At 44.0% G+C, this 26,738-nt stretch overlaps 2 protein-coding genes across 2 annotated transcripts; both read left to right on the top strand.

The window, feature by feature from the left end:
* Positions 1-168: 168 nt before the first annotated feature.
* LOC142817493 (glutamate receptor ionotropic, kainate 5-like) lies at positions 169-19,518 on the top strand. Its single transcript, XM_075894509.1, has 8 exons — positions 169-269; positions 2,036-2,136; positions 5,436-5,529; positions 7,272-7,433; positions 10,757-10,910; positions 14,725-14,942; positions 18,941-19,096; positions 19,510-19,518. The coding sequence occupies exons 1-8, from the start codon at positions 237-239 to the stop codon at positions 19,516-19,518; spliced, it is 927 nt and encodes a 308-aa protein (XP_075750624.1). The 5' UTR covers positions 169-236.
* A 2,330-nt stretch (positions 19,519-21,848) lies between these two features.
* On the top strand, positions 21,849-25,696 carry LOC142817277 (uncharacterized). Its single transcript, XM_075894337.1, has 2 exons — positions 21,849-21,970; positions 24,945-25,696. The coding sequence occupies exons 1-2, from the start codon at positions 21,897-21,899 to the stop codon at positions 25,240-25,242; spliced, it is 372 nt and encodes a 123-aa protein (XP_075750452.1). The 5' UTR covers positions 21,849-21,896; the 3' UTR covers positions 25,243-25,696.
* The last annotated feature ends 1,042 nt before the right edge of the window (positions 25,697-26,738 follow it).

The following is a 26,738-nucleotide window of genomic DNA, read 5'->3' as shown; positions in this document are numbered from 1 at the left end:
GTATCAGTGTGGTGTGTTTTGTGTGAGCTACTATTTGCAGAGATTGCGCGAGATACAAGGCATAGCCTCTTTGTGTTACGCGTGTATTTCCTCTAGAACATTTAGCAATGGAAGGGGTGTAAACGGCAGCGATATTAGAGTACACACATATCATCAGAGAGCAGTACTCACGGTTGAGGCAAAGGGTACTTGCCCGCACTCTTTGAGCGCTCACGCTGCAGCCAACACGCATTACAATGGCTTGTCACTTGCGCGCGGGGTTATTGCCGGTAAGTGCGCAATTTCTCGCCCTTCACGACATTTGCCGGTATGAAAACGGTGATACGTTTATTCTGCCGAAAGGATGAAAAGATTTTCCGAACCTCGCTTAAGATATTCAATCAGTCAGCAGTCTCGTCGTGGGAAACTTCCTAAAGCTGAAGGTTTTTCTCTAAAGTCTGCACCCGGGCTGTGGAAAAACCTAGAGTATGCTCGCACGGAGAAATATGCTGAACTGGTCGTTCAAGAGCTACAGCTCCATTCTGCGAATTACATCCTTCACAACACGCCTCGTTCTGTGAATGTGATCTTCGAGCTCGGCCAGAGTCACGCCAGTGCCTCAAGGTGCAGCAGCACCGCAGGCAATTGTTCATTCATTGCTCGCGAAATTAAAAGGTAACTTTACTGACGAGTTGACGCTTATTTTTTTCCGTCGTACCAGCGCGTTCATGAAGGGCTTCGTTCCACGTGCACAGCGTGTCGCCGCCGAACTGACCAAAGGGATTCAGAGAAACGCATGTCACTCTAAGAAATAGAAATGATCGTGATAGCATTCATATCGGCGAACAGAAACAACGCGCAGCTGCATATTAGATACTTTGCAGCTCAACGCTGGATGCTTTTCAAAAAGATCCCAAATTTAGAAGCTGAAAGTTTCATGCTTGCCTGAATCAAGAAAAGCCACAAAGTCAAGTTTGTTCAAGTGAATTATCTACTTTTCCCCAAGCAAGCAAATGCGAAGTATCGCTCGACGAGATCGGTTTAACCACGTTGAACTATACGTAAACGTTTTACTCCATTTTTAAGCAGAATAAGCGCTGATAATTAAGAACGTTCACCAATTTACAATAATTCTTGAACACGCAATTTTCTCGCAATTCAAAAATGAAGCTACGTAAGTGACCAATAGGGTCTCAAAGTGGCAGAGCGCCGGCGAATGCGAAGAAGTAACGGGAAGTCTGACTTTTGCTTTCGCGCAGTGCGTATTTATTTTAGCGACCTAATATTTAGCAGTGTTCGTGAAGCTGTAACTCCGAAAAGGGGCGGATAGACTCAGCTCCACTGCGCATTCTTCTCGGCTTAATTTTATTTTAGCATGTTGAGTAAAAGTATCTCTATACATACGACCACTCTACAGACAAGGCTGGCGTGTTTGGTTTTGCACCTCTTTTTCGCTATATACAAGCAGTAGAGAAAAAAAAGGTCCCCACGAGATTACTGGTCTCAGCACAATTTACACAACAGTAACCCTCTGGTCAATGATTCCTTGCCAGTTGAAACTTCCACCTTCCTTTATAAACTGCTTAGTTCAGATTTCCACATCCCTCGCTGCTTCGCTCCTAGGGCTCGGATGCCATGGACGCCTTCGTATTGGGAAATTAGTTTTCGGAGAACAAGCGACCACCTCGAGAGTCGCAATTGCTTATCTCATTCCAATATGCTTGACTTGACACTTAGTTCAGAGCTACTGAAAGGAAAATCGACGTCTGTTGTGAAGAGCTTTCCAGCATAGCTTGAAAGCCAGGCTTGCAATTGAGAAAAGCTGTCAGTTGGCAACGCTAGCGACGGCAATGCATGCTGCTTCGCCTTGCTAGCGGAGGGTCAGTGACGACCGATCTCCAATGTCACCATCTTTGTGTGGCAAGTGCTGACAAGTTCGCATAATCATCACTGTGAAAGCACATACCGCAGGCACGCGACTTCTTTCCGGCTAATGCAGTAACCTCTTTCCAACAACAGTATGCTGCACGCTCAAGTTTTCCTACATTTTTTTCAGATACCTGTTGTTGCTGACATCAAGTTCAAAAACCGAGAAATTCATGTAGAAGGAATTACGCAAGTCTTTTTCTCTGCCTTGCAAGAAGTTCTTAACTGCACGTAAGTACTGTATTACTTGGTCATATAAATACTTGCCGAGCTTTCTACACACACTACCACTGCTTCGTGATGATATTCACATGCATGGCACAAAATACAATGCCCGCCAGGGGAGCCTCTTGGCAGCGACAACACAGAGAAATACTTATTTTGATCACTCCCGGTTGTTCCAAGTGGTCGCCAATTTAATTTTTTTTCTGCCTACAGGGTCTCCAACGTTGCTTATTGTCGGAGCATTTTTATAGCACGCACGAAACACGTGCTACTATGATAACGTTTCATACAATTATGGAAATCATGATTTGTTGATCGAGTGGTCTAGCATTCGTGAATATTATGAGGATGTTGTAGGTTGCCGGCAGGGCTAGCTTTGGAAGAGATTCAGGCAATTAGCTCACCCGTTTTCACACTCACGCACAGCGCGGCCCTACAAGGGACATGCCAGTGGCCCATGGACTTTCCCACATACAGTGTAGTGCCTGATCGTCATGCCACTGCATTACACCCCAACATAAGTGACGCCCATTACCAGTAACATGTGAGGTCTGTAAAGCTTAAAAAGTAGTCGCGATACTTCCTTTCTAAATGTCCAGTGACTACGCAGAAACCCGACATCATTTACACTGGCGTTTGGTGAGCACAAATGTTGGAGCAGCTCAAAAATATATTGCTTTCTCGATTTCAGTGCGCACAAAGAGGTAACGCTTGGCATCACCACAGGTATTGAGCGCCGTGCACAATGACGTTGCGGAAAAAAGCTGAAGGTGTTTTAGATATAGAGCAAAAAGTAAAGGCAGTAAAGACGGAATAACAGAAAAGTTCGTTTCACCGCAAGGGCTAAGCAGTGAATGCGATAGCAAAAAATTGAAAGGTCACGTGAAGAATGGCAAGCAGATGGAAACGTGCAGCGCACTGGTCGCACACAAATGGCACTCGAAGACAACACACACAGAACGAGAGCGACTAAGGACGTTGTCATCTCGACACGTAAGACACAGCTCGATAAAAAACGACGCACGAAACGTACCCACAGGTACAGATGAGCGCAAACAAGTTTCAGTGTTGTGGCTTCACTGTGCCTGAAAAGCGCGGGAAAAAAGAGTCCTCTCTCATCATTCGGCAATCAACTCGGTGTTGTGCTTTCTGCTACCACACTACACTTGCAAACTTTAAACTGCGAATGCATTCCTTAGTCGGGCTCTGTCAGGCATCTGGCGTTGTCCGCGGTGGTGTCCGCGCGCAGGCAGGTGTTATCTCTTCGTTCTTACTTTCTCTCCCATAGGAAAAGCTGAAGGCGCGCGCACTTACTGTCCCCCTAGCAACCGGAGCATATTGTGCGAGAGAGTGTAGGAGTAGGTAGGTGCAGTGCTTCGGCGCTCCTTTTCTCACCGTTTGCTCTCTCTCCTCCCTGCACCCCACTCTACCATCTGCTCGCGCCTCACTCTCGACCATTCGCTGGCTGGGTGCCTCTCAAGAACATCAGGAAATGTGTGCTCGAGACGCCGCTATTAAACGTCAATGCTGAGCCGAGAACGTTGGCGCCCCACTCTCCCGTCCCCTCGCTTCTCACTCTCGACCGTTCGCTGGCTGGGCGCCCCTCAAGGCGATGGCAGAAGTCGGTGAAGGTGAATGTCTGAGGCAATGGTACCCTCTCTGGGCGCAAGAAATACATTCGCGTTTCCTCACGATTCCCTTCAAAGAGGTGGGGGCATTTTTTCGGTAGAGGCTCTAAAAAAGTTCATACCTCCAAGCTCCGGCACACTGAGCATGTCATCTGTTTCAAGGGCGTGTTGTGAGACGAGTGACAAGGCGCCGCTCTGATGGCGTCTGTTTAATCTCATCGGCCCACCTAACTTTCTGTCTCCTATTCGTGCGTTTGCGTTTTCTGGAAATCCAGTCAGATACCCTGAACTGCCAGTGGTTATGCTACCTACATTTCTACATGCTACGGCACAAGTCCATTTCTTCTTGATTTCAACTATAATATTCTTAACCACGGTTCGCTTCCTAACCCACTCTGCTCTCTTCTTGTCTAATAAATATTCACTATCATTTTCCCTTCCATCGTTTGCTGCGTCATCCTCAATTTAAGCTCAACCCTCTTTGTAAGCCACCAGGTTTTCGCTCCGTAGGTAAGTACCGGCAAGATGCAGCTGCTATATACCTTCCTCTTGAAAGTTAGTGGCAGATTATCATTAATGGTTTGAGAATGTATTGACGAATGTGATCCACCTCATCCTTAACGTTCTAGGTTTACTCTCATGGTTGAGCTCCGCGGTTACTGTCCGTCCGAAGTATACATCGTCCTTTACAACTTCCAGCGTGTCTCCACCTATCGCTAAGCGCTGTTTTCTGCCGAGGTTGTTGCACATTACTTTAGTTTAGTGCATATCATTTTCAGACCCACTCTTCCACTTTCCGTGTCCAGATCAATCATGAGCTGCAATTCGTCCCCTGAGTTACTCGTCAAGGGAATGCGATCAGCAAATCACAGGTTACGTGGATACTCTCACTTAACTCTTATTCCTAAATCTTCCCGATTGAAAGCCCTGAAAACCTCCTGTAAACACACCGTGAATAGCATTGGAGAGATTGTGTTTCCCTGCCTTACACTCTTTTTTATTGGGATTCTCTCGCTTTTTTTTATAGAGAACTATGATGGCTGTCATCCTGTAGATTTCTTCCAGTATGTTAAGGCAGGGTTCATCGAGGCCCCTATTCCGTAGTGCCTGCATTGCAGCTGATGTCTAGACTAATTCAAACGCCTTCTCGTATAATCTATGAAGGCTATGTATATGGGTTGGTTCTATTAAACGCATTTCTCTATTACCTGATTGATAGTATGAATATGGTCTATTGTGTAGCCTGTCCGAAATATTGCTTGGTTCTTTGGTGGACTGAACTTTAATGTTGCGTTAGTTCTATGAGATATTACTTTTGTATATAACTGTAAAGAACGGAGAGTAAGGTGATCAGCCTGTAATTTTTCAAGTCCTTGAAGTCACCTTTCTTACAGATTAAGACGATGTTGGCGCTCTTTCAAAATTCTTGTTAGACAGATACGTAAACAGACGCTCACAATACTTGCCGTATGCAAAGAAATGCTTCGCGTTTCAAAAACCAATACAAGAAAGAAAGAACGCCGTAGCTTAGCCAACGGCACGAAGAGTTTGGGGGGGGGGGGGCGGAATGTTTCACCTTCAGCTTTGAGAGCTTCGCTGTTAAAAGGTTGAAGAAAAAATCATAAGTTGCTGCTGCAAAATCATTTTCTTGCATTTTATTTTTCGTACACGACGCAGATACAAGTACAAGATGGCCTCTGCAATGACTTTCGGAACGCCGTACCCTAACGGTACCTGGACTCCGGGAATAATGGCTGATCTCCAGAATGATGTAAGCCATGCCAGTTTCGTACGAGGAGCTTTTCAGGCAAATCAGATTTGCGGAATGGCACAAGCTGTAGAGATCACTGGTAATGGAAGTACAAATATTTGCTAGTAATAGCAAGTAGAAAAATCATGTGGATTACTTAGAAGGAAAAGTTGTTTAAGTGAAGGTGGCCATAACCTCCTTCCACTTTACAGTGGGACGGCCACCATGGTAGCCCATTTGGTAGAGCATCGGACGCGTTATTCGAAGATCACAGGTTCGTTACATTCCCACGGAAAATCATCTTTTCACCCACTTTTCTTTCTTCACATTTACATTACAAGTACTTCCAAAAACGTCCCCTATACTTTCCTTGGCATGATTGTTTGTCAGATACTTTCATTAGGTAACCAGGAATCTAGCACTTGGCGATGCAGTAGCAAACAATTGGCTCACTAAAAGTACGTGGACACTGGTTATCTCCATTGAGTTTCGCCGAATCTTTCAATGTAGAAGGGTTACGAACCTTATAGCGTTGCACTACAAACGGGTGAATTTCGACTTTTTCGTTCACAAAAAGGGTTTTTTTTTTTAGAAGGGACCAGACTTGACTGACTTGGGATGAACACCGCAGGAGGAAGGGTGATGTTGCGATCGGCAACCACATCTTGGCGCCACTTGGACGCGTGGGATGGCTTCGGTTACACCTACCCCAGTTCGTTCTTAAGTTGCAGCGCTCCCTGGGGCGTCTAAAATCGGGTACAAACATTGTGTGGTGTCATGCCGTATGTTCACATTGTGTTTGGAGCCACGCTTCTCCTAGGACAAACCAGGCGTGCCTCTTCTTTCATTCCTAGGTGGAGAAGGAGGCGTTATTTGACTTGCCCTATTCGGAGGTGGAGACGACAATTTTATTGGAGTGTCCTGGACCCATTTTTCGCTCCGGCGGGGAATCCTGGGAAGAGACAAGCTTTGAACTGCTAGTGGAAGACGTTTGAAAAAATGCTACATTTTTTCACGTAGTATCACGCTACCCTGAACGTGTGAATACTGTAAATAAACCTCCCTGTTACCAGTTCCGGCTCCTCTGCTCGTCTTCGCCCTGAAACTTAGATGGCTCCGGTTCCCGACTGATTCCCCCAGTCGGAACACAGGGTAGAGATCGTGGCATTTCTCGAAAGATATTCTGTACAGTCGGCGCGTGAACCGAAGTGGTGTTGGATTACATTAGCACAACCAGAAAATGATCACTGACGTCATAAAAAAAACAAGAAGAATGTATGAAAGGCTCGTTTTTTAGACACAACCTAGTGAGATGAACAGGCAGTAAAGCTAAGTAAAAAGTAGGGTAGTTTATTTTTGGTGTGTAACTGGGGCGTATTAGGTATGGTATAGGTAGATGAAGGTTGATTGATGGAGTAAAAAAAAAAACCAGATTTTCTGGCTGACAGCAGCAGACATGCTTCGCCAGGTCTGCTTATAAATCCAAATGTAGCTTACTCAGTGTCTTTAAGAAGGCCAATATTGCTTTGAAGGAACAAGAATTAGATTAAAATTAACTGTCTGTCCATCTGAACGAAAGTTAGTTTCTCGGAGAACAATCTTGTCGCTGTCAAATTATAATCCGGTTATACATCATATATTGTGTTGGAACTTACATCAGTGTTGGCCGTCTCCTTAGCAGGTTTATTTATTCATTGCAGGCATACGCACAGGCATCAAAACGCCCAACAACGAGCTTTACCTAGCATTGTGCTTTTCTCCAGGTCATCGATATAACGCTGCCCACCGTTGCCAGAGCTGCCGACCGCGACGTTTTGGCAGACCCAACACCGGTTGTTACGATAATACCTGTCGACATTTTGGCTGGGCGGAATAAAACCCGTGAAACAAACATGGCCGGCTACCTGCTTACTTTCGATCTCCAAGTAAGTTGTTGCAGTGATTCTTCTTAGAAAGTGACTTCAGTTTAGTTTTTTTACGCAAAGAAAGGTGGGGAGGGTGTAGTCTGTTTTGACATCCAATTGCATGAACGTACGATATCACTTTTAATCGTGCGTGCACTTGGCGTACGCTGCCTTGATGCCACATGGCAAGGAAAAGCAATGCCCCTTTTCTCCTCTGCATTCTGGGAAGTGTGTTTTTTGAAATGTATTATAATATTCTTGTTTTTCGCAGAAATTCTTTTTCGGGGCTAAAAACAAGTTTTTATGAAATCATGTAGGGAGTGAACACACCTATCGTGTGCGCCCCATGCTCATGGTTCATTTTGATAAAAAAAATTGGCTGATCCACTGTCGTAGGAATTGATATTACACAAAAGTGTAATGTGTCTCCACATGGGTAATTGAGAGTTTATTGTGCTTTGTTTCGCCACAAGGGTGTAGCATGAAATGCCCCATAACAATGTGAAAAGAACGGTGAATAACTCAGAACCAGCAGCGCACAGCTCAATCAGAAAGGACGCACGAAATGAGCAGAGACAGCACGAGCCTGGACGAACAACTTTCACAGCTCGATGCTTGAAGGACGCTTTCCAAATAAAAAAAAATACGCACGAAACAAATGCCCAAGTATATATACGAGGCGATCACTTCGAACTGTCGTAATTTTTACTTCGCGTGTGAGCAGCGTCCTGATTTTGTGCTGCAGGAGTGAATTTGACATTCGTGTACTTTTTAATCACTGCAATTTCAGAGTAAACTTGCAGTAGAAGCACGAGACGTACAAAACGCCCGAATAAACGACGGGATAAGCATGCGCGTGATTGACCGCGCTCTGTGGAGGCGCGTGCGCATTGCAACGGCACGGGCGATGACGACCTTTAGAGCACGCCCTACTCGTCACCTTCGTGCAACCTCGCTTTGAGTACCACCAATGGCAAATAGTGCATATAAAAGGCTTGCTGTTAGCAAGCTGTATAACGTGGGCTCTGTGGGCGAGTCGCGCCGGCCGCTACCGAGGGATAGGTCGTACGTTGGACGCCCAGCGACGGAACTTTTTATTCCCGTTTCTGCTATGCCGCCTGTTAGTTTATGAATGTGTTGTTAAGGAATGGCTCAACACACAAGGAAGCCGCTGATGCTGTAAGCAAGCGAAAACAATGTTCCCGACCCCGACGACGGTCCAGGAATATCGCTGCCCTATCGGGACGATCACGTAATAGGGCGCACCACTGAACTTCTCTTTCCCGACGTCTACCACCACTGCCTCCTCCACCGTCTCCCTCATCACTCCAACCATGAGAGAGAGAAAGAGAGAGAGTGAGAAAGGAAAGGCCGGGAGGTTAACCAGATATTGGCATCTGCTTTGCTACCCAGCGCTGGGGGCGGGGAAGTTGGGGCAAGAAAAAGGGGGTAGATAGAGAAAAAAAAAACGCACGTGCACTCATAAAAGAAATGAAAACACACACAGGAAGGGCGTCCTAGCTACAACCGTTCAGTAAGGCCAGTTGATCGCAAAAAGCCTAGTAGCGCTTTCAGGGCCCTCTTTTGTGAAGTCGCATCCTGACGATACTGTAGAATTTCCTGCTCCGACAGAGGCTGATCATCTAATTTGTAGAGTTCCTTGCGAAGGCATAGTCGTTGTTTACTATACGCTAGGCAGTCACAAAGAATATGTTGGACTGTTTCCTCTTTGCCACAATGGCCACAGGCTGCGGTGTCGGCCATCCCAATACGGAAAGCGTAGGCGTTGGTAAACGCAACGTCCAACCACAGCCTACATAACAGGGTCTGGTCTGCTCGGCAAAGCCTCGACGGGACTTCAAGACTTAGCAAAAAACCCTACATTCGGATAGCCCAAAAGGCGCAGAGGGAGTGGGGGACGTCAAGTAGCCTTTCTTACCACCTCGGCACGCCGACAGAGAGACGACACAAGATTCGACTGAGGATCTCCACGATGAAGACCTACGTGTCATCGTTGTGTTGATGTCATTGATAAACACAAGACACACACTGCTCACTGGATTGACAACACAATGAGCTCGAAGTGCACAGCAAGTTCTGGGCACCTTGAAGCCAGTCCTTGGAAGCCTTCTTTAACATCATAGATTGCAGTGTACTTCCCGCAAGACAGTCGAAGTCAACCCGTACTCACTGACAATTCACAGTTTTATTACTCTTAGCATGCGCGGTGCATGCTGCTATGCGTCCTAGTGTACTACTTTAACTCTCTTTCCTTGTCTATTTTTTCCCCCTCTTTACCCCTTCCCTGTGTAGGGTAGCCAACCGGGCTTAGCCTGGTTGACCTTCCTCCCTTTCCTTTCCTTTTCTCTTTCTCTCTCTCTCTCTCTCTCTCTCTCAGGTCATATTTTACAATGCCATATGCATGTGGCAGCTTGGGCTAGTTGGTATGACATGACGATAGTTATAGCGCGAGAACAGAATGACGACACAGAGACAAGAAGGACACACAGGACACGAGCGAGCACTCGTGCCCTTCGTGTCTTTCTTGTCTCTGTGTCTTCGTTCTGTTCTCGCGCTATAACTATAATCATGCCATATCCGTGTCACAAATGCGTCACGTCCATCGTAGAACTTGGCACAAAAAACTTTGGTGCTTAGAAAAAAATCTTTTCATCTGAAAGCAATTTTTTTTGTCCACAGTCATCTTATATCAGAACTGGTCGGGAAAGTTCTGAAAGAGTTCTCTGCCTTTTCATTTGGGTTTGTTTTTCGGACTGCGTCTGTTTGAACACATTTAGGTCCTAGGTTCATCACACCTTGTCTCGCATGCGTGCCAATAAGTTGAGACGGCGATGGTAAAAAAAAGCGCCTTCAGCAAGCACAAATTTCGTGGGCACCAGTACAGCTATCGTTTAAATGTGAATACATTCCGGCTACGACCTAAGCTGCCTCACGCTGAATCAGCAAGCCCTTTAGCGTCAAATCCATAAGTTGTTTCAGTGTTATTCGAGGTGAATCGTGCGTTGGTTGACTTCGGGTATTCTCTAGTAGACACGAAGAATATTTGTTGTGCAGTTAGACTGACTTGCCGACGCTAAATGTGCAGCGAAAGTGTTGAGCTAATCGCATTTGCGTATGTAATTTTTTTACAGATAAATCTGTATACGACTAGGCGAAACGAAAAACTATTTTAAGGTCATATTTTGAGAATGGTTTCCAGTAGCTGCGCCACCATAAGCAATGGCGCAGACACCATATTGTCTTTTATATGACACTGCATGTACTATTGAGAGCTCATCGCTTAACAAAGAGCCAGCCTAATGTCTCCTTTTCCTGCCTCGCAGGTGTGGGCGCTCCTTCTCTTCTTCTTAGTTTTTCTCAGCATAGTTATGGCTTCCTTGGCCACCATTGCGCAGAAGATGCGTCGAGAAAGGGCTTCTGTTCTTGAAATCTGGAGCCAGCACTTCTGGATGCTCTTCGAGAACATGTTTTGCGAAGGTGCGTATTATGTGAATTCACGTCTTCTGAGTTCTAATGCATACCACAGAATTCCCAATGCAGAGAGGTACCCCTTGAGGCTAAAAAACTTGTTCTTTCTTCCACTTTAGTTTATTTACTTTCGCGTCGTCGTGTCCTCATAATAGAATAAATAGTATCCCGAGTTTTACACCCCAGAACCACGATGTGGTTACGAAAGACGTCGCGGTGGACGGCTCCCTTAATGTAGGACGTCTGGTGTTCTTTAGCGTGCACTGACATCTCACAGTCACAGGCCTCTATTTCGTCTCGGTCGAAAGGCGACCACCACGATTCAGATAAAACCCGGAACCTTAGAGTCACCAGCCGAGCAACATATCCACTTCTGCACCGTGGCGAACTGTAATTATGGCAATTAACCTCTCCTATGTATTTTTTGTTTTATTGTATCTGAATTCTCATCGGATCCATTTCATGTACTCATATACGTATCGATTTGCAACTCACGCAGTGTTTCGCTGTGTAGTGGAAGCCAGCCATTTTCGCGAGAAAACACCGACGAGCTTTAGAGGTTATGGGGCTTGATACCTGACTGGAAGGTCGCGGTATTAAATCTCGAGCGCCGGGGCCATGTTTAAATCGAGGCGTATTGCTAAAAGCTCGTCTGGTTGGATTCAGATGCACGCTATATTAAGAATACCGGGAGGTCGGAATTTCCGCAACCAACTAAAGCGTCTGTCATAAACATACCGTGCTTTGGGGACATGCAGCCCCAAGAGAGAGAGAGAGAGAATAAAATGAGGGAAAGGCAGGGAGGTTAACCAGAAAATGGAGCATCCAGTTTGCTACCCTGCACTAGGGGAAGGGGGAATAAGTAAGAAAGATGGGAAAGAACGCGAAGAAAGAAATAGACGCGCGCAAAAAAAAAAAAGGGGGGGGGGCTGGGGATGCAGCCCCAACAATAGCATTATTGCTAATTAAGAAAACGCAACGATCACGATGATGCGCCCTGGCCTGCAAATGTGTGAAAGCATTGGCAGCCTGCAATCTTTTCAGCAGAAACGCGTTAAAACAGTTTTGCAGTGACAATGGTGAGAATGAACGCTGTTAACATGGGCTACAACAGTGACAACGACTGCAAATTCTCCACTGTACCTATTTAATACATGGTAGGGCAGCTTATACGAAGCACAAGTACACAAATATTTAAGAATTTCCGTACGAATTTCTAATCATTCGTCGGCTCCATATAACAGTTTTTCAATGCGGGATTTGCGTTACACGTAGAGGTAGATAATACCCACGCGGAAAATGGACTGCATATCGCACGGTCCCCATAAAGTCGTATAATTAAAGTGAAATCGAATGTCACTTTTCATGGTAAGCAAATCCGGACTGTTGTTTCAAGGTTAAGGTTGCGATAGCCGCTTGACAGTGGATGAAACGATGTCCCATTGCTGGCGGGCAATCATTACTGCAATTATATATATATATATATATATATATATATATATATATATATATATATATATATATATATATATATATATATATATATATATATATATATATATATATATATATATATATATATATGGAACGTCCAACCTTGGTGCTCTGGTGTGTTTATCCTTATCTAGGTACGTGGAATCTTCTTATAGTGAACAGATATGTGAATTCTCAGCGATAGAAAACTAAATGCGAACTTTGGTTGGTTCAGAATCCTATCAGTTACAATTAATACTTTTTAATGAAACAAAAACTGACCATGATAATGGATACAGCAATGAAATAATTAGTTCACGCGATGCTAAAAAATCGACAGGCAGCATCAGAAGGAAAATAAATGTTGAAAGACAATCAGGACCACATCTCTGTCTAAACCTTCTTTATATCACAGAAAAAAGTCTGCTTAAGGTATACTTAAATGCTTCCAAATATTCGACGGAAAATGCGGTGAGAATGACACTAACTTGGCCAGGAGACTGAGAAGCTACTTCGTGAGACTCCCGATGACTGAAACAGCTAACGTGAAAACGACACTTTCGTGAATGAACATCGTGGAAAGCTTCGTTACGTGCACTTCATGCGTTTTTTTTGCATCTACGGCATTTTCGCGCGAGGCAAATGACCCTTTGTCAGAACCGATTTTATTCATTACTGTTACTACTCAGGTCAGATATATTGAAATGACTTATGCCCTAGATCCTTCTCCATTACAAGGGTGTTTGACTGTATGCACTAAAACTGGCGTAGAAGGGCATTATAGTACTACCAAAACAATTTACAGGTCATGACTTCAGCAAGGAGACCTGTCATTCGCCTACGTTATGAAACTAATTTCTTCAGTGACACGCGGCGTACACCTGCCAAGATGATAGGCTCCCCAACATATTATGTTAGAGCATACCCACATGCAATGATTTGTTAGCAAAGGAGGAAGCTGTCAGTGGGCGCTTAATCACGACAAGAACCTAGCCAGAACTAACAGTTCCTCGTTAAATGCACCCAAAACGGTTTTTTTCTTATATTGCTGCGGAACTTGTACAAATGAAGTAGCCAAGGTTATGTACACCTTAGCTGATCCATATTCAACCAGGTGAACACAACACAACAAAATCCTCTGCAAGCTGCCCATGGTGCCCTGAAAAGCCACTACTAATATACAATACATGGACATGCCAGCCATCAATGGCCTGCTTCCCAATCAATATGCTGGTGTGCAGCAAAGGGGAAGTTGCTGGCCAGGAAAAGTTACAGCGCACAAAAGACAAACACTACGGAACTAACACAAGACAAGCTCTGATATCAGCGTTTGTCTTATGTCGCCTCCATTGTCTCCGTTTGTGAGTGTGCTGAAGCCTTTTATGATGCATTACACACTATCCCACCAAGCCATTCTCCTGCTGGCCAGCGAAAGAGTTGACAATCAAATCAGCTTGACCGACGGCTAGGGCACCAGGAGCGCCAGCTACTTTCGATGCCCTGGACAAAGGGCAGTCAGCGCTGTTTGATGACATTTCCGAAACAAGCCGGCCCCGAAAATAAAACTCTTTTCTGCCAGGAATGTCTTTACGTCCTTCGTTCCTTTCCTTTCCTTCTTTTTTTCTTTCTTTCCTTTTTTCCTTCCATAGTTTCAAGATGGTTGAGACATAAGTAGCTATTCGATGGCTGCTTCGGATTTAATCGTTTCTCGCATCGTTTCGGATCCGCCAGAGTCTTTCGCCTACCAGCAAGAAAACCTGATTTCAATGTCTGATGGAAACTTTTCCTGGTTTTGTTTTGTGTGATAGTGCGCAATGCGCGGCGAAAGAGATTCCCGCCACCGGTATAGACCATTCACAACGGTATAGACCTTCAACAACGTGAGCTCAAACAGCTCACGTTGTGAAATCGTAGCAAAATTAACCTAGTTTCGTGGAGGTCCAGAGGCTTTTCCCACTCAGCATGGGCAATTCAGACAAACGTTTCCTACCATCAAAAATACCGTATATAATGCACAATAAAATGAACGAAGTGTTTAGAGGAGGTTTATTTGATGTCGATAATCTGGGGTTCCGTGACATGCACCTATCCATATACGGATTATTCTGCATTTCGCCTCCGTCAAAATGCGGCTAACATAGCGAGAAATCAAACTGGTTCCGTGGTGCCTAGCTGTTAAGGGGCTCAGCCTCGCAGCCACCAGGGTGGGTGAACGAAGTGAGTAGTGCCTCATGGGCAGGCGTAAGTGCAGTAACAGGTGGCGTAGCTTTTAAATGATTTCGTCTGACAAGTCTCTCTTTCCAGTTATAACGTCACTTCTTCGATGGCGCGTCATGTTCAATCCTTCCAGCGTCTGCGGAAATGCCAGAGCGCACGGAGCTTCGGATCGTCAGCGCCGTCTGGTGGATTGCCATCGTGGTACTGATGAACGCGTTCGCTGGCCAAATGCGCGCCTGCCTTATGGTCAAGTCTGAGCTCAAGCGAATCAATACCCTGACTGACATCGCCGATAGGCCTAATCTCAAGGTCTACACTCTTAAGAACACCGTGGCTACGCGCTATCTTCAGGTAAGGCGTAAGTAGATTCAGATCCTTTATTTTCCTTGTGTTACCCCAAGAAAGACACGGTACAGAAGCTAAAGATATAAAGGTGTAGCAATACCTGACGAAAGGCCTGTGTACCGGTTTCACAAAAGTAGGAAACAGCAAAAATATGAAAAATTGTTCGTAGCATACAATTTTTTTGTTTAAATGTAGAATAAAAATGACAGACAAAAACAGTAAATATACCTAGTGACCGAACTAAAAAAAGTTCTTTTGTACAAAAGTAAAATGTATAACGATAGCATACCTGCTAGTACCTTTCATTAAGTACACTATTTGTATCAAAATACATAAAAAATCAACAAAACGAGTTTAAGACGCAAGTTCACCTAAACAATGTATGACAGGTCATTATACAGAAACAAAATAATGTATATTTATGGGCAAAATAAGAAGGAGCATAAATTTTGTCTGGACAACGTGAAAGTGGGCGCGTTATTTATTAGTACGCTTTTCAGTTGTTTCTTGTAAAGGTTTAAACTAACATTGGAGTCAAAATCCCTTTCCAATCGATTAAGAAGAAACATGGTTTGATACTAGATTCACATTAGTTTCGTCTTCAACATTGAATGTATATTATATTTAATTCAGAGCGTTTGAGGTTTCAGCTGCTGTGCTATTTCTCCGAGTAATAAATGCCCCACATTTGCAGTCTCCGTTCTTGGTTCCTTATTTTTGTCCCGTATACATCATTACATCGTTCCGAACATACCCGTTAAAATAAGGCTCCTTGCTGATGATTGTATTATATACCGCGAAATTACCACACCCCATGACCAGGTTACAATAAATAAATTTTTGGACCTAACTCAAACATAGTGCACAGACTGACGAATGACCGTCAACAAAGATGAAACTGTCGCAATGACAATTAGTCGCAAGAAGCACCCTATAATTTTTCCATTCTGTTTTGATAATAAACCTCTTGCAGTAGTAACATACTATAAGTACCTCGTAGTCATAACCTTCACGATCCTAAATGGAACGACCACATTGACTACACATGTGTACATGCGGAGGCGATGAAAAGAAAGGGGACACTTAGGGAGGAATTCGAGCAAGTATTCACCAAAAGTTAAGCTACTAGCCTGTAAAACATTTATTCGGCTACGTTTTGAGTATTGTGTCGCTGTTTGGGATCCCCCCCCCCCCCCACACACACAAAATATATTTCTATATTAGATGAAAATACAGCGAAAATCAGTGAGGTTAATCGTTAATAAATACCAGTGAGACACATCAGTCACATATCTTTGAGAAACAGCTGAGCTCGATAGATTGCAAATTCGCCGATATCGCGAGCGAATGAAACTCTTTCATCCTCTTTATTATGGACAGTTACGTATCAAAAAGAATACATATCTAAAAGACACTCACCGGCGGCCTACTCAGTCTCATCATACTGAAAAAATAGTTGAGTTTGCTAGTCGCACCAATATTTTAGCCTATACTTTTTTTTCCCCGATAACTGTAACCATTTAGAATTATATCCCCTCCACTGTGGTAAAATGCCCATCGCTGTCATTCTATGTTCAGTTCAGGCCCTTTCAACCCATAAGTCTGACTTACTTGTACATGAACACTGAAAATTTTTTTCAAATATGTTGCTCAAACATTGCCATTGTTAGTTATTATGTTGCACAGTCAATTAAATATGTTGCTGTCTTGCCTTTACAAATTTCTTCTATGTTCTTCCTTTCCCATTATTTTAAATAATTGTTATTATTAATGTTTTGTGGCATTTTTTTAGGGGTGAAGCTCCTTAAGGCGTGGGGCTGTTCATCCCTTGTATGTACGTGACTGCCCAAGGCTCCACCTTTGCGAACTGCCCACTACTTCTTCCTTGCAAACATCCCACTACACCCCATCACTGATCCATTACTTCACCAACCATAAAACAAATACTGTTGAAAAGTAGCGAATATTGAATGAAAGATGATCGTGTACTTGTATGTAGGTGCGCGTTAAAGAACCACAAATTATCCCATAGTGTCCATCCCCTGTTTTTACGTGACCGCCTATAGTTCCACTTTTGAAAACTGCCCACTACTTCGTCCTTGCAAACATCCCACTACGCCCCATCATTGATCCACCACTTCACTGACGATAAAGCCGTTATAATGTAGGGGGAACAGAAGTGACGTATAGCTTTCACTTACGAATAACAAAACTTCTTATATAAATATATACAGTGTTTGTCACGTCTCTGATGATGTAGTGGGCGATATTCGTCGCAGGTTCTCGGTTTAGTAATGAAACCCTCCGGCGCTTCGCCCCACTCATTGTTCACTCCGTGGATATGCTGTGATTTTTCATGTCTTCGTTAACCGAGGTTAGTCCGTTGTTATTTGCGCAATACCCCATATGTGACGATTTTTCGCATTAACTTGTACGCAATCCTGCCTAAGGTCTGGTGATCAGACCGGCAGTACTGTAATAAATAATACTACTAATAAAATACACTTATTCATAAATACCGACCTCTAACATACGGAAATGTTTTTTACCAGCAATCTCCAGTCTCAGAAATGGGGCTTTGTGTATCATAAACTTATCTAAGAGCGATTCTTCATTTATAAAAACTTCGTCGAATATTATTTTTAAAATATGCGTGGCATTTTTGTGTCAAATGATTCCACAGAAGCAAAAAAAAAAAAACAGATGCAGAATGTCTACTCACGCAAACGGAAATCTAGACGACTGAATCATCAGGGGCTTCATTAGAACGCCTGAATATAAAAAAAAAATGCGTCGGCCAGTTATTGCCGCAATGTCAATATGCTGCTTTTTACGCTGACATCAAATGACACGAAAATTGCGCAGCTGTGAACACTGTCCTGATTCCGCAAAAACGCGGTACCAGGCCTCGCGAAGTAAACGTTGCGAGTAAGCTTGACGCAGTTCGTGCGATTCCCGTGTCGTATTTGGCATTTGTTACGTGGAACATTTAGGGCTCCCCGAACAAGAGCTCCTGAATAGCACAGCCCTCTCTAAAGGTTAGCCAAGCTCAAACATGTCTTCGAACGTGTCACACAGGCACGTTTGATCGTGATCAGCACCAATCCGGGCGGGATTTATTGATCGCAATGAACAATGGTGGCTACTAGACGCTCTAAAGTTATTTCTATTACACTTGGCGCAGGCGCCTGTCACATCCATATCTAGAAGCCTTGTCCCGATGCGCTGATTGCGATTGTGTTGATCCCGATAGAGCCTGGTCGTGATTAAACTTAACCAAGCAGCAACACCTCATCTGGATTGAACACACTTCGGATAAGCACAAGCACTAGTCGCTATCCAAAGTATCGGGGCAACAGTGGCATTACGTTGTATTGCATAGAATACGTTGGCGCAGTGGTGTGTGATGATACCTGAGCGCATTTTCTCTACAAAAGCACGGTGACACGTGAAATATAACAGGCGTTCTTTACTGTTTAGCTTAATGAGAAATGTGTCGCTGAGTTCGTCGTAACGAATGCCACAGAGACAGCATACGTGAGGTGCACCAGTGAGTACATATGACTACCACCTACGACACTTTTGGCGCCAGCTAAATATGTATTATGGTGTGATGTCTTGGTGTACATGCGAGGGATAGTAAAAATGCAAGTTGTTAATCAGCACTGCGTGCGTCTTCCGTCCTTCATTTTAAATTGTTAAGCTGTGTTCATCACACACAAGAAAAAGAAAAAAAAATAGCAGATGGCACCTATAGCTTGGCCTTACGAACAGCTTAAGTGATCTGACTACGCTTCACCTTCGGTCTAACACTAGCCTTCGGGTTCTATTGAATCTGGTAAACAAACGTCGAAGCACATGCCTCCGACAGCCACCGATTGGGCCACGTTAATTTATTCAACTAGTCTCAGGCATCCGCAGGTATGTTGAAATTTCTTTATCACAAGCATCCGCAAGTATGTACTGTTCCTTTAATTTTTTGTCCTGAACCCCCTCGTACGCAGTCATCTCGAGGAGCCGCAGAGCAAAAAGTGTGGAGCATGATACGCCGCGACGGGACCGACCTCTACGGCCTGCTGAGATTCCCCGAAGAGATGATACATGAAATCGTGCAGGAGAAGGCGGTTGTTGTCCACGCCAAAACGATTTTGCAAAACGAGGCAAGTATATCCGACCCTTGGATAGAAAGCGTCATTACGTCATCAAGCCTGAAATTCGTTTCTAAACCCTCTGTGACGGTAGTTCCTGACAACGTTCGGATTGCAAAATCGACTCTTGCGAATTATCCTCGAGAACGTGAAACTGCCCGGTCGGACGGACGGCTACGCATTCATTCGTTTCCGCGCTGGCAAGCGCTTTGGCGTTTGCAATGATGGCTTGATGAGAAAACTGGTAAAGGATATCTGGAGGATTTACGAGGCACGCAGACGGGACAAAGCGTACACCAATATGACAAATTGTGCAAGTTGGAAGGTACTCACGACAGGGGGCGCAAACTAGACAAGAGACAGAATTAAGTACGCGACATAAATAGTCTGTGTGGTGGTTGTGTCTTTTGTCTTGTTCGCGGCAGCCATCATAGGACTGTGAGAGCGATAGAAACAGGACACAGAGCTGTACTAGCAATTATGCTTTATTGGAAGGAGCAACGCACAGGGTGCTCCCATATATATATAGCCAGAGTCTAAAAAAATATATCGATGTATGATGTGACGAGCCTACCTGATGCATGTAGCCTAATATTGCTTGGAGTACGTCGCCCGTTTTTGTGTTCTTCTTAACTACCCAATTAGGCATGTTTGATGAACTAACTTTTCAAGCAACGAGGATCGGCAGAAAATTGTAACGAGAAAGTTATGAGTCGATTCGCAAAATGGCCTACTGCCCAGTTTCTAACTTTTCATCTCAGGATCGCCAGAGTTTTTCTTCTTAGTACAGATGCCAACAAAACACACGAAAAATACCTCGTTCCATGCCCACTTGCACGCCTATGCGTGCTGTGATTGCGGTGTTCTTTAAACTTCCAGGCCCAGAATGCCCTAGCAATTGCTCAGTCATATATGACTCTGGGAAGTTTGGCAAAATGTTCTACGTTCTCAAGTTTTCTCTTATAATATTAAGCTATCTCTGAATACCTAAGTAATTACCACATACTTCACAGAAGGTGTATTTTACGTTAAAATTATTGTAGTATATCTAATATTTTCAAAATTCATGTGTTTGTAACTCACATTTATACATAACGCAATATTATAGGAAGAAAAATGCAGAGATAAAACATTTTACCAGCTTTTCTGGAGACGCACATGAAGTTGCAACTATAGATATTGCGACACATTTGATCTTCTAACAACTTAGACAGACGCCCCGCCGCGGTGGTCTAGTGGCTAAGGTACTCGGCTGCTGACCCGCAGTGCGCGGGTTCAAATCCCGGCTGCGGCGGCTGCATTTCCGATGGAGGCGGAAATGTTGTAGGCCCGTGTGCTCAGATTTGGGTGCACGTTAAAGAACCCCAGGTGGTCGAAATTTCCGGAGCCCTCCACTACGGCGTCTCTCATAATCATATGGGGGTTTTGGGACGTTAAACCCCACATATCAATCAATCAACTTAGACAGACGTTCTTGCTCAATGTTCAAGCGACATAACTTAAACAAAAAATAATAATATCAGAATAATATAATTAATCTTGTGACAGCTTACACAAATGTCCTTGATCAATATCTAAACGAAATTTAGTATTGAAAGCAGTAACAATAATTTCAGAATGATTTTTTTCACGAAGAACACTCAGACAACAATCCCCAGAATTCACAAGGCGATCACATGACGAAAAATGTTTTCATTTCGGAAATTTTCTCCCAATTCACTGTTTCAAAGTAAGGAATCGGCAAAACCTTTTTTTTTTCTATTTTATCTAAGATCCAGCCCCAATGCCACTACAGATTTTTTATATGCTTTGCAGCAAAGCGCTGTTGTCCTTTGACAAAGCTGGCTTTGAAATGCTACGGCGCAGCAGTGGTGGTGGCTTCTGTAAACGCACTTTCGAACATGCTACTTGAGTAAAATGTTGGGACTTGAAAATGTTCGAGCGCCCTAAACGCCACATGTCGTGATACATTGGCTCTGGTGACACGGTTTGCGGTGCTCCCGTGAAAGCGTCCGAGTTTCCAGGCATGTTCGAAAAATTATCCTTAACACTCATCTCTGTTGGCCTCATCCATCTTGCAGAACAGCTTTCTCACAACAGCCGGCCGTCCTTTTATTGCACTTTTTCTCGTGGATTCCTTTTATAGCAATTACCGGTTATAACAACGGAATTTCTGTGAAACTCTAGTATTGGTATAAGTAGGTTTCGATTTTACGGTGTTGGAATGGCTAAGCATGCTCACAACTTTTGCGTAGGTATATTCCTGCTCCCTGTACTGTCTTCCCCTCTCGGACGCAAGCCATAGTTGAATATGCATACTATATCATGTGGTCATGTAGAAATATTCTGCAGTTAAGCAGAATGTTTGGACACCTTCATTATAGTCGGAAATGAGATAAATTACACGAATGTTGTATCAAGGGGGCAAAAGCAGATAATTAAATCAAACAAAACATGTAGCCCATAGTTTGTTGTTTTGAACTGAAGTGTAAAGATTGTGATTTACACTGAAAGGATTTAGTGTGAACGAAAGAGCACCATTTCTCTGGGCAAGACCCGAACCCAGAACCTTCGAATTACACGTTCGAAGCTCTACCGCCTGGGCTACAATGAAGGCCACACCCTCGTCCACTTTGCTGGGTACTTATGTGGATTAGCCAGCGCCTCTCAGGCTAACACTCGCCGATTAGCACGCGGGAATTCTCGTGCTAGAATTTACTCCAACTTACGTGAGGCCTTGTTCGTCTGCTTGCAGGCGGGCAAATACTGCGCTGGAGGCGAACCCGGGGAATTCTACTTCGGAACGGAGGTCATGTACACTCTGATTTTCGGAAGCTACATGAAACGACAAATGAACGAGACCCTTCGAAAGCGCATCAAGAGAATGTGAGTCTGTCTTGTTTTATTATTGAAGAGATGCTATAGCAGTGGGTGGCGATTTTATGGCCGCACCGACTACTCTTTTTCTCTTGGCGAACGCTACATCAAGTAAAGAAAGAGAGAGAAAATGGGAACGGGCTGTGTTTCGCAGCAAAACACCACTTCAGTCAGCACAGTAAAATTGAATAATACGCCAGCAACAAAAAGTTATAAAAGAGTTCAGTTCGTCACCGTGCACCCACACAGGGCCAAATAATGATACACCTTGCGATACATAGCAACATCGGTGTGACTAATATATTTAAACCTTTTAACAAGGTTCTACGAATCTTTGTGCATAACCATCGAATCACTTCACTGAAAAAGTTCATTGCCATACGAATCGACTGCCGCCGACCGCCACAGACATTTTTAGAATCCCTGAAATAAGAGCGAGGTTACATTGATTTGTCGCGCTCTGTAATTGCTTTCACTTTTTTTCTCGCCCCGACGAATGCACTAGAAGCTAAGCCGGGATGAACAGCACGGAAGAGAGAAAAAACACCCCACCGGTCATGACCTTGAACACCTTTTTTTTTTTTTTTTAAATTCGCGGCTTACCTTCACGGTGATCGTGGTGCACGCGAGCATGTGGCGGCATTCCGCGGTGGCAACCGTAACTACGCAGCCTGCAAGACTCAAATCAGCCAATGAACTTCAATTTAAGTCAATGACGCAGTCATTTGGTTTTATGATTATTTGTAGAAAAAAGTGGGAATGATTTCTAGCTGAATGCTTGAATTAAATAAACGCAGGCCGCGTGTCGTGCTATATTTTTTGGGCTCGTGTATTGTCAGGAGCCTTCGACTACTGATGGGAAGCGTTTTCTGACCATGCCAGAAAAGGGTGGCAGAACGAATAGGTTCACAATATTACACAGCTTTGAACAGATACCACCCATGTTATCAATTTTATGCGTTTTGTAGGTCATTCCACTCGTCAGACTTGCGTATCGTAACTTACAAAAGACGTAGGGAAACCTGCGGCAAATAAAGACAAAACTTATGAATTATGAAGAATGCATATAGAAATCTTCGAATGGCATATAGAACATTTCAGGGCGGATCTAGGCTAAAGCGAAGCTTAATATTTCGATCAATGTATCTGTCCTCCAAAACTTTTTTTCAAAGTGGCGAAAACTCTTTCATGAATTCCTGATGTTGTTCATGAACCAAGAGATTCCATCATATTAGTTGGCATTTTATCTAAGACTAAGATTTGCTCACGGTGCCTTTCGTGCTGAATCGTATGTGGCGCACCCGAAGAGTAGATGCTGCAGATTTTGGTCTGGGTGACCACAAGAACACTAACGACTAGACGCACGCTTTATCGTTTAAAGCAAGGATGACGTAAACGATGTTCCCTGGCCACACTAGAGTATAAAAGAAGCACCACGAAACCTCGGTTTCGTGGAACGCTTGGATACTTGTCTCAGAGCCTTACGAATTACATTTCATGAGAAAGAAAGATTAGTTTTTATCGTAGATATTCTGCACTCCCTTCGAAGCTACATCAGCTACAGTGTTTCCAGGAAGGTGGTGTGTCTTGTGTTCACCGAAATGCTATTATGTTCACTGTACTTGCGTGCATGCGCTTCTTGGGAGTCGCATACATGTTACCGTCGTCATCATTACCATCACCACCACTGCCGCAAATTTTAGCTCACTACAAAATGAAGGACTTAACAATCTTCAATTTACTCCGTCCTGTGGGCGCTGATTTCATTTTATCACTGAGAACTTATCATCAATTCAGTTACCTGCCTTCATTGGCTGCGTTTCTTATTTCTTAGCAGCCATTCCAATAACCTTGCTGCCCACTGGTTGTGTCGATTGAATCACTTGGCCAACCCAGGTCAATTTATTTCTTTTGGTGTCATCTAAGATAAGATCTACCCCTGTTTGTTCACCAACCATGCTGCCATTTTTCGCTCTCTCAATGCCACAATTACAGAGTGTTTAAACGATGTTATTGCTTTGTAGCAATACGAACGCGGCTTTCGAACCGAAATTTCTTTTGCGATTTCTGGGGATGTCACAAAGCGCAAAGTACATTGAACTACGAACAGTTTTGGGGTGGGTGAACTTCTAAGTGATTAGTTTTCGAACGTTTCCTTTGGTGCCAAATGTGGTATGAGAAAAGCTGAAGTATCGATCCTTGATTTCGAAAGTTTTCAGCTCCTATAGCGTGGTTTCACAATTCTTCCTGGATTGGGACATTGCCAGCGATCTGCACATCACGTTATTTTGCACAACAACAGAGAGGACTGGGAAAAGGCCATCACTAGCTATAAACTGGAAGACCAGTCCAGGGCAGTCTAGAGGGCCTGTGATCGAGCACAGAGGCATGGCCTTCCAGCTCCAACATGGGATTAGCCGACAGCAAGCCAGGGGTCCTCCGTAGTACTGCACAGCTGCCTCCTTAGAACCTTAATAATGTTCCTTGTCTTTCGGTCTGTCCTTGAACGGGCCACCTTTTACCAAGTGACGATAATATTTGATGACGTCATCTTTTGACGTCATGTCATACGCTGTTATGGGACAAAGAGTGACGTCATGACGACGTCATATCTTTCAAAGACCTTTGACGTCGTGGTGGCGTCCTCACTTGATTATAACTTTGTAGTTTTTCGAATCACTCCGATACCAACACCGATAGCCAATTTTCGTATTTTATGTAGCATTTGAGGCTTTTTCCCTTGATAATAGACCGGTCCAAACTACGTAACCTTCACAGCATAGAGTGCCAGGGTGCACGCAACAGAAGTGCTCTGCGATCATATGAGCCCATGAATGATGTTGAATGAATTAGGCTGGTATTTTTTTTTATTTTAGTTTAGGAGATCTGTTCTGTGAGTGCTTGGCATCGATGGTATTGTACAAAATAATTCAACCTGGGGAATTTTTTCACCAATGTGTAAATCTTTTCTCTTTCACACCAGCACCACGGCCCTTGGGGAGAGTGGTCTTTTTTCGCACTTGTACGCCACAGCCATTCCTTCGCTGGACCAGTGCCGTGTCGTGGAGGAAGGTGACGAATTGCGGCTTCAAGACTTGGCGTCCGTATTCTACTTGTACGCAGCCTTCTGCTTCGCCAGCATCCTCGCCTTCGTAGCAGAACTGCTCGTCCACCGATATTCACCTCCAGAATGTCATGCATACCAGCAGCGCAGAAAGAGGCGTTCGGTTGCCCCACTCTTTGTTCGCCCCCACGATACACTAACAGCCAAGCGTGAGTGAAAGAGAGAACGATTGAAAGAAAGATAAGTTTATTTTTAGGAAAACTGCGGATGTTGAGGTCAGTAGCTTATTGTGTTGCACCTACTACTTGTCAAGAGGGATAAAGGGTAAATGGGGCACCCTCCCCAGTATCCTGACGAAAGACTCCCAACAAATGCTACCAGAGTAAAGGCATATCGTATGTCAAAACACGTATAGAGTGATGTAATTCTAGGACTATGGGTGAACGATGCGAGTTTCGTTATCATGCAAATGAATGTCGTAATCTTGTTTCGTGTTATCTTTGTCATCACTTCACCATATACTGGTCTTCAAAAGGCAAAAAAAAAATCTAAGTTTTCTTAGCATTCATTCATTTTCACATGTTCCTTTAAATGATGTATTGATAGTGTGTCAGTTCTTTTCGTAGCATATTCATGGCCATGTTATGTGATTTATAAATGCAATATACGCGGATGAGTGACACGTATGTTTTCTTGGAAACCAAACTGGTGCAGAAATGCGTCACCCACTTTGTGGTTTTGGACTTTTCTGGCCAGAAATACCCCGAGTATTTGGTGATGTGGTCGCACAGGCATGCAGGTCAGCAGAGCTAGAACATATAATTGAGTAATGAGTTGGCCCAATTTATATTAAGTTTCATCACGTACAGTGACCACCGTCAAAAGTGTTGAAGCCAGCAGGTCTGAGAGAAAGTTCAATTTTTCCAGCAGTCTGTGACTGTATATAATATGGTCAAACAGTAGCATATATGTTGTAAGCGCTTTTTTAGGATCAAACAGAAATCTAAATATATACTTTCTACGCTGATAGTACTATCATCATTTGTGGTCGCGAGTCGTATCAGACGAAAGACGACAGAGTAAGGTCAGTGATAATATCCGGACGACCACTTCTTGCATAATGCAGCTATGTACCTCCCGTCCTCACCAGTTGTCGCTTTCGTAACTCAGTCCGCACTAGAGATCTATCGAACTTTTAAGCAGGAAATTGCCAAGGAAAGGATCTCTGATAATACTCGGGGTAGTTCTCTACTGTATGAGGCCAGGACGGGAGTACTGCGAACCAAGACATATCGGGCCAAATACGAAGGGGTCGACACAGTATGCAGTGCGTGTGGAGAGGAAGAAGAAACTGCCGAACACTTGATAATGTTCTGTAAAGGGCTTCACCCTATAGTTCAGGATGATGGCGCAGAGTTTTTCAAAGCACTGGGATTTAGGGACAGCGAGGGCAAAATAGACTTTAAGCGGGTAGACTTAACTAGAAGGAGGTTATCTGATTGGTGGCTAAAGTCAAGGCACGAGTGAAAATTAAACCCTTCACTGCGAAGTACGAATCCTCAACTTCATTATTTAAAGGAAAAAAAAAGATAAATGTAATGGTTAGTTCACTAAGTATTACGGCTAGGTGGCGTTAGCCGCCGCCCGATCTAAAGGGTACAGCCACATCCATCCATCCATCCATCCAGCTTTTCGCCTCGGCATTCGAAGTCA

This window comes from Rhipicephalus microplus, chromosome 5, assembly GCF_043290135.1.
Source record: "Rhipicephalus microplus isolate Deutch F79 chromosome 5, USDA_Rmic, whole genome shotgun sequence".
Taxonomy (NCBI): Eukaryota; Metazoa; Arthropoda; class Arachnida; order Ixodida; family Ixodidae; genus Rhipicephalus; species Rhipicephalus microplus.
The sequence above is the reverse complement of the archived record's forward strand: the minus strand, read 5'-3'. Positions and strand labels throughout refer to the sequence as shown.

What these genes read in the sequence shown, in the direction of transcription:
- LOC142817493 (XM_075894509.1), top strand. Translation starts at nt 237, where the DNA reads ATGGCTTGTCACTTGCGCGCGGGGTTATTGCCG. An exon ending in CAAGAAGTTCTTAACTGCAC is followed by an intron (nt 2,137 to 5,435) that starts GTAAGTACTGTA and finishes TACACGACGCAG; the next exon opens with ATACAAGTACAAGATGGCCT. An exon ending in CGAGAACATGTTTTGCGAAG is followed by an intron (nt 10,911 to 14,724) that starts GTGCGTATTATG and finishes CAATCCTTCCAG; the next exon opens with CGTCTGCGGAAATGCCAGAG.
- LOC142817277 (XM_075894337.1), top strand. Translation starts at nt 21,897, where the DNA reads ATGTACACTCTGATTTTCGGAAGCTACATGAAACGACAAATGAACGAG. An exon ending in CGAAAGCGCATCAAGAGAAT is followed by an intron (nt 21,971 to 24,944) that starts GTGAGTCTGTCT and finishes CTTTCACACCAG; the next exon opens with CACCACGGCCCTTGGGGAGA.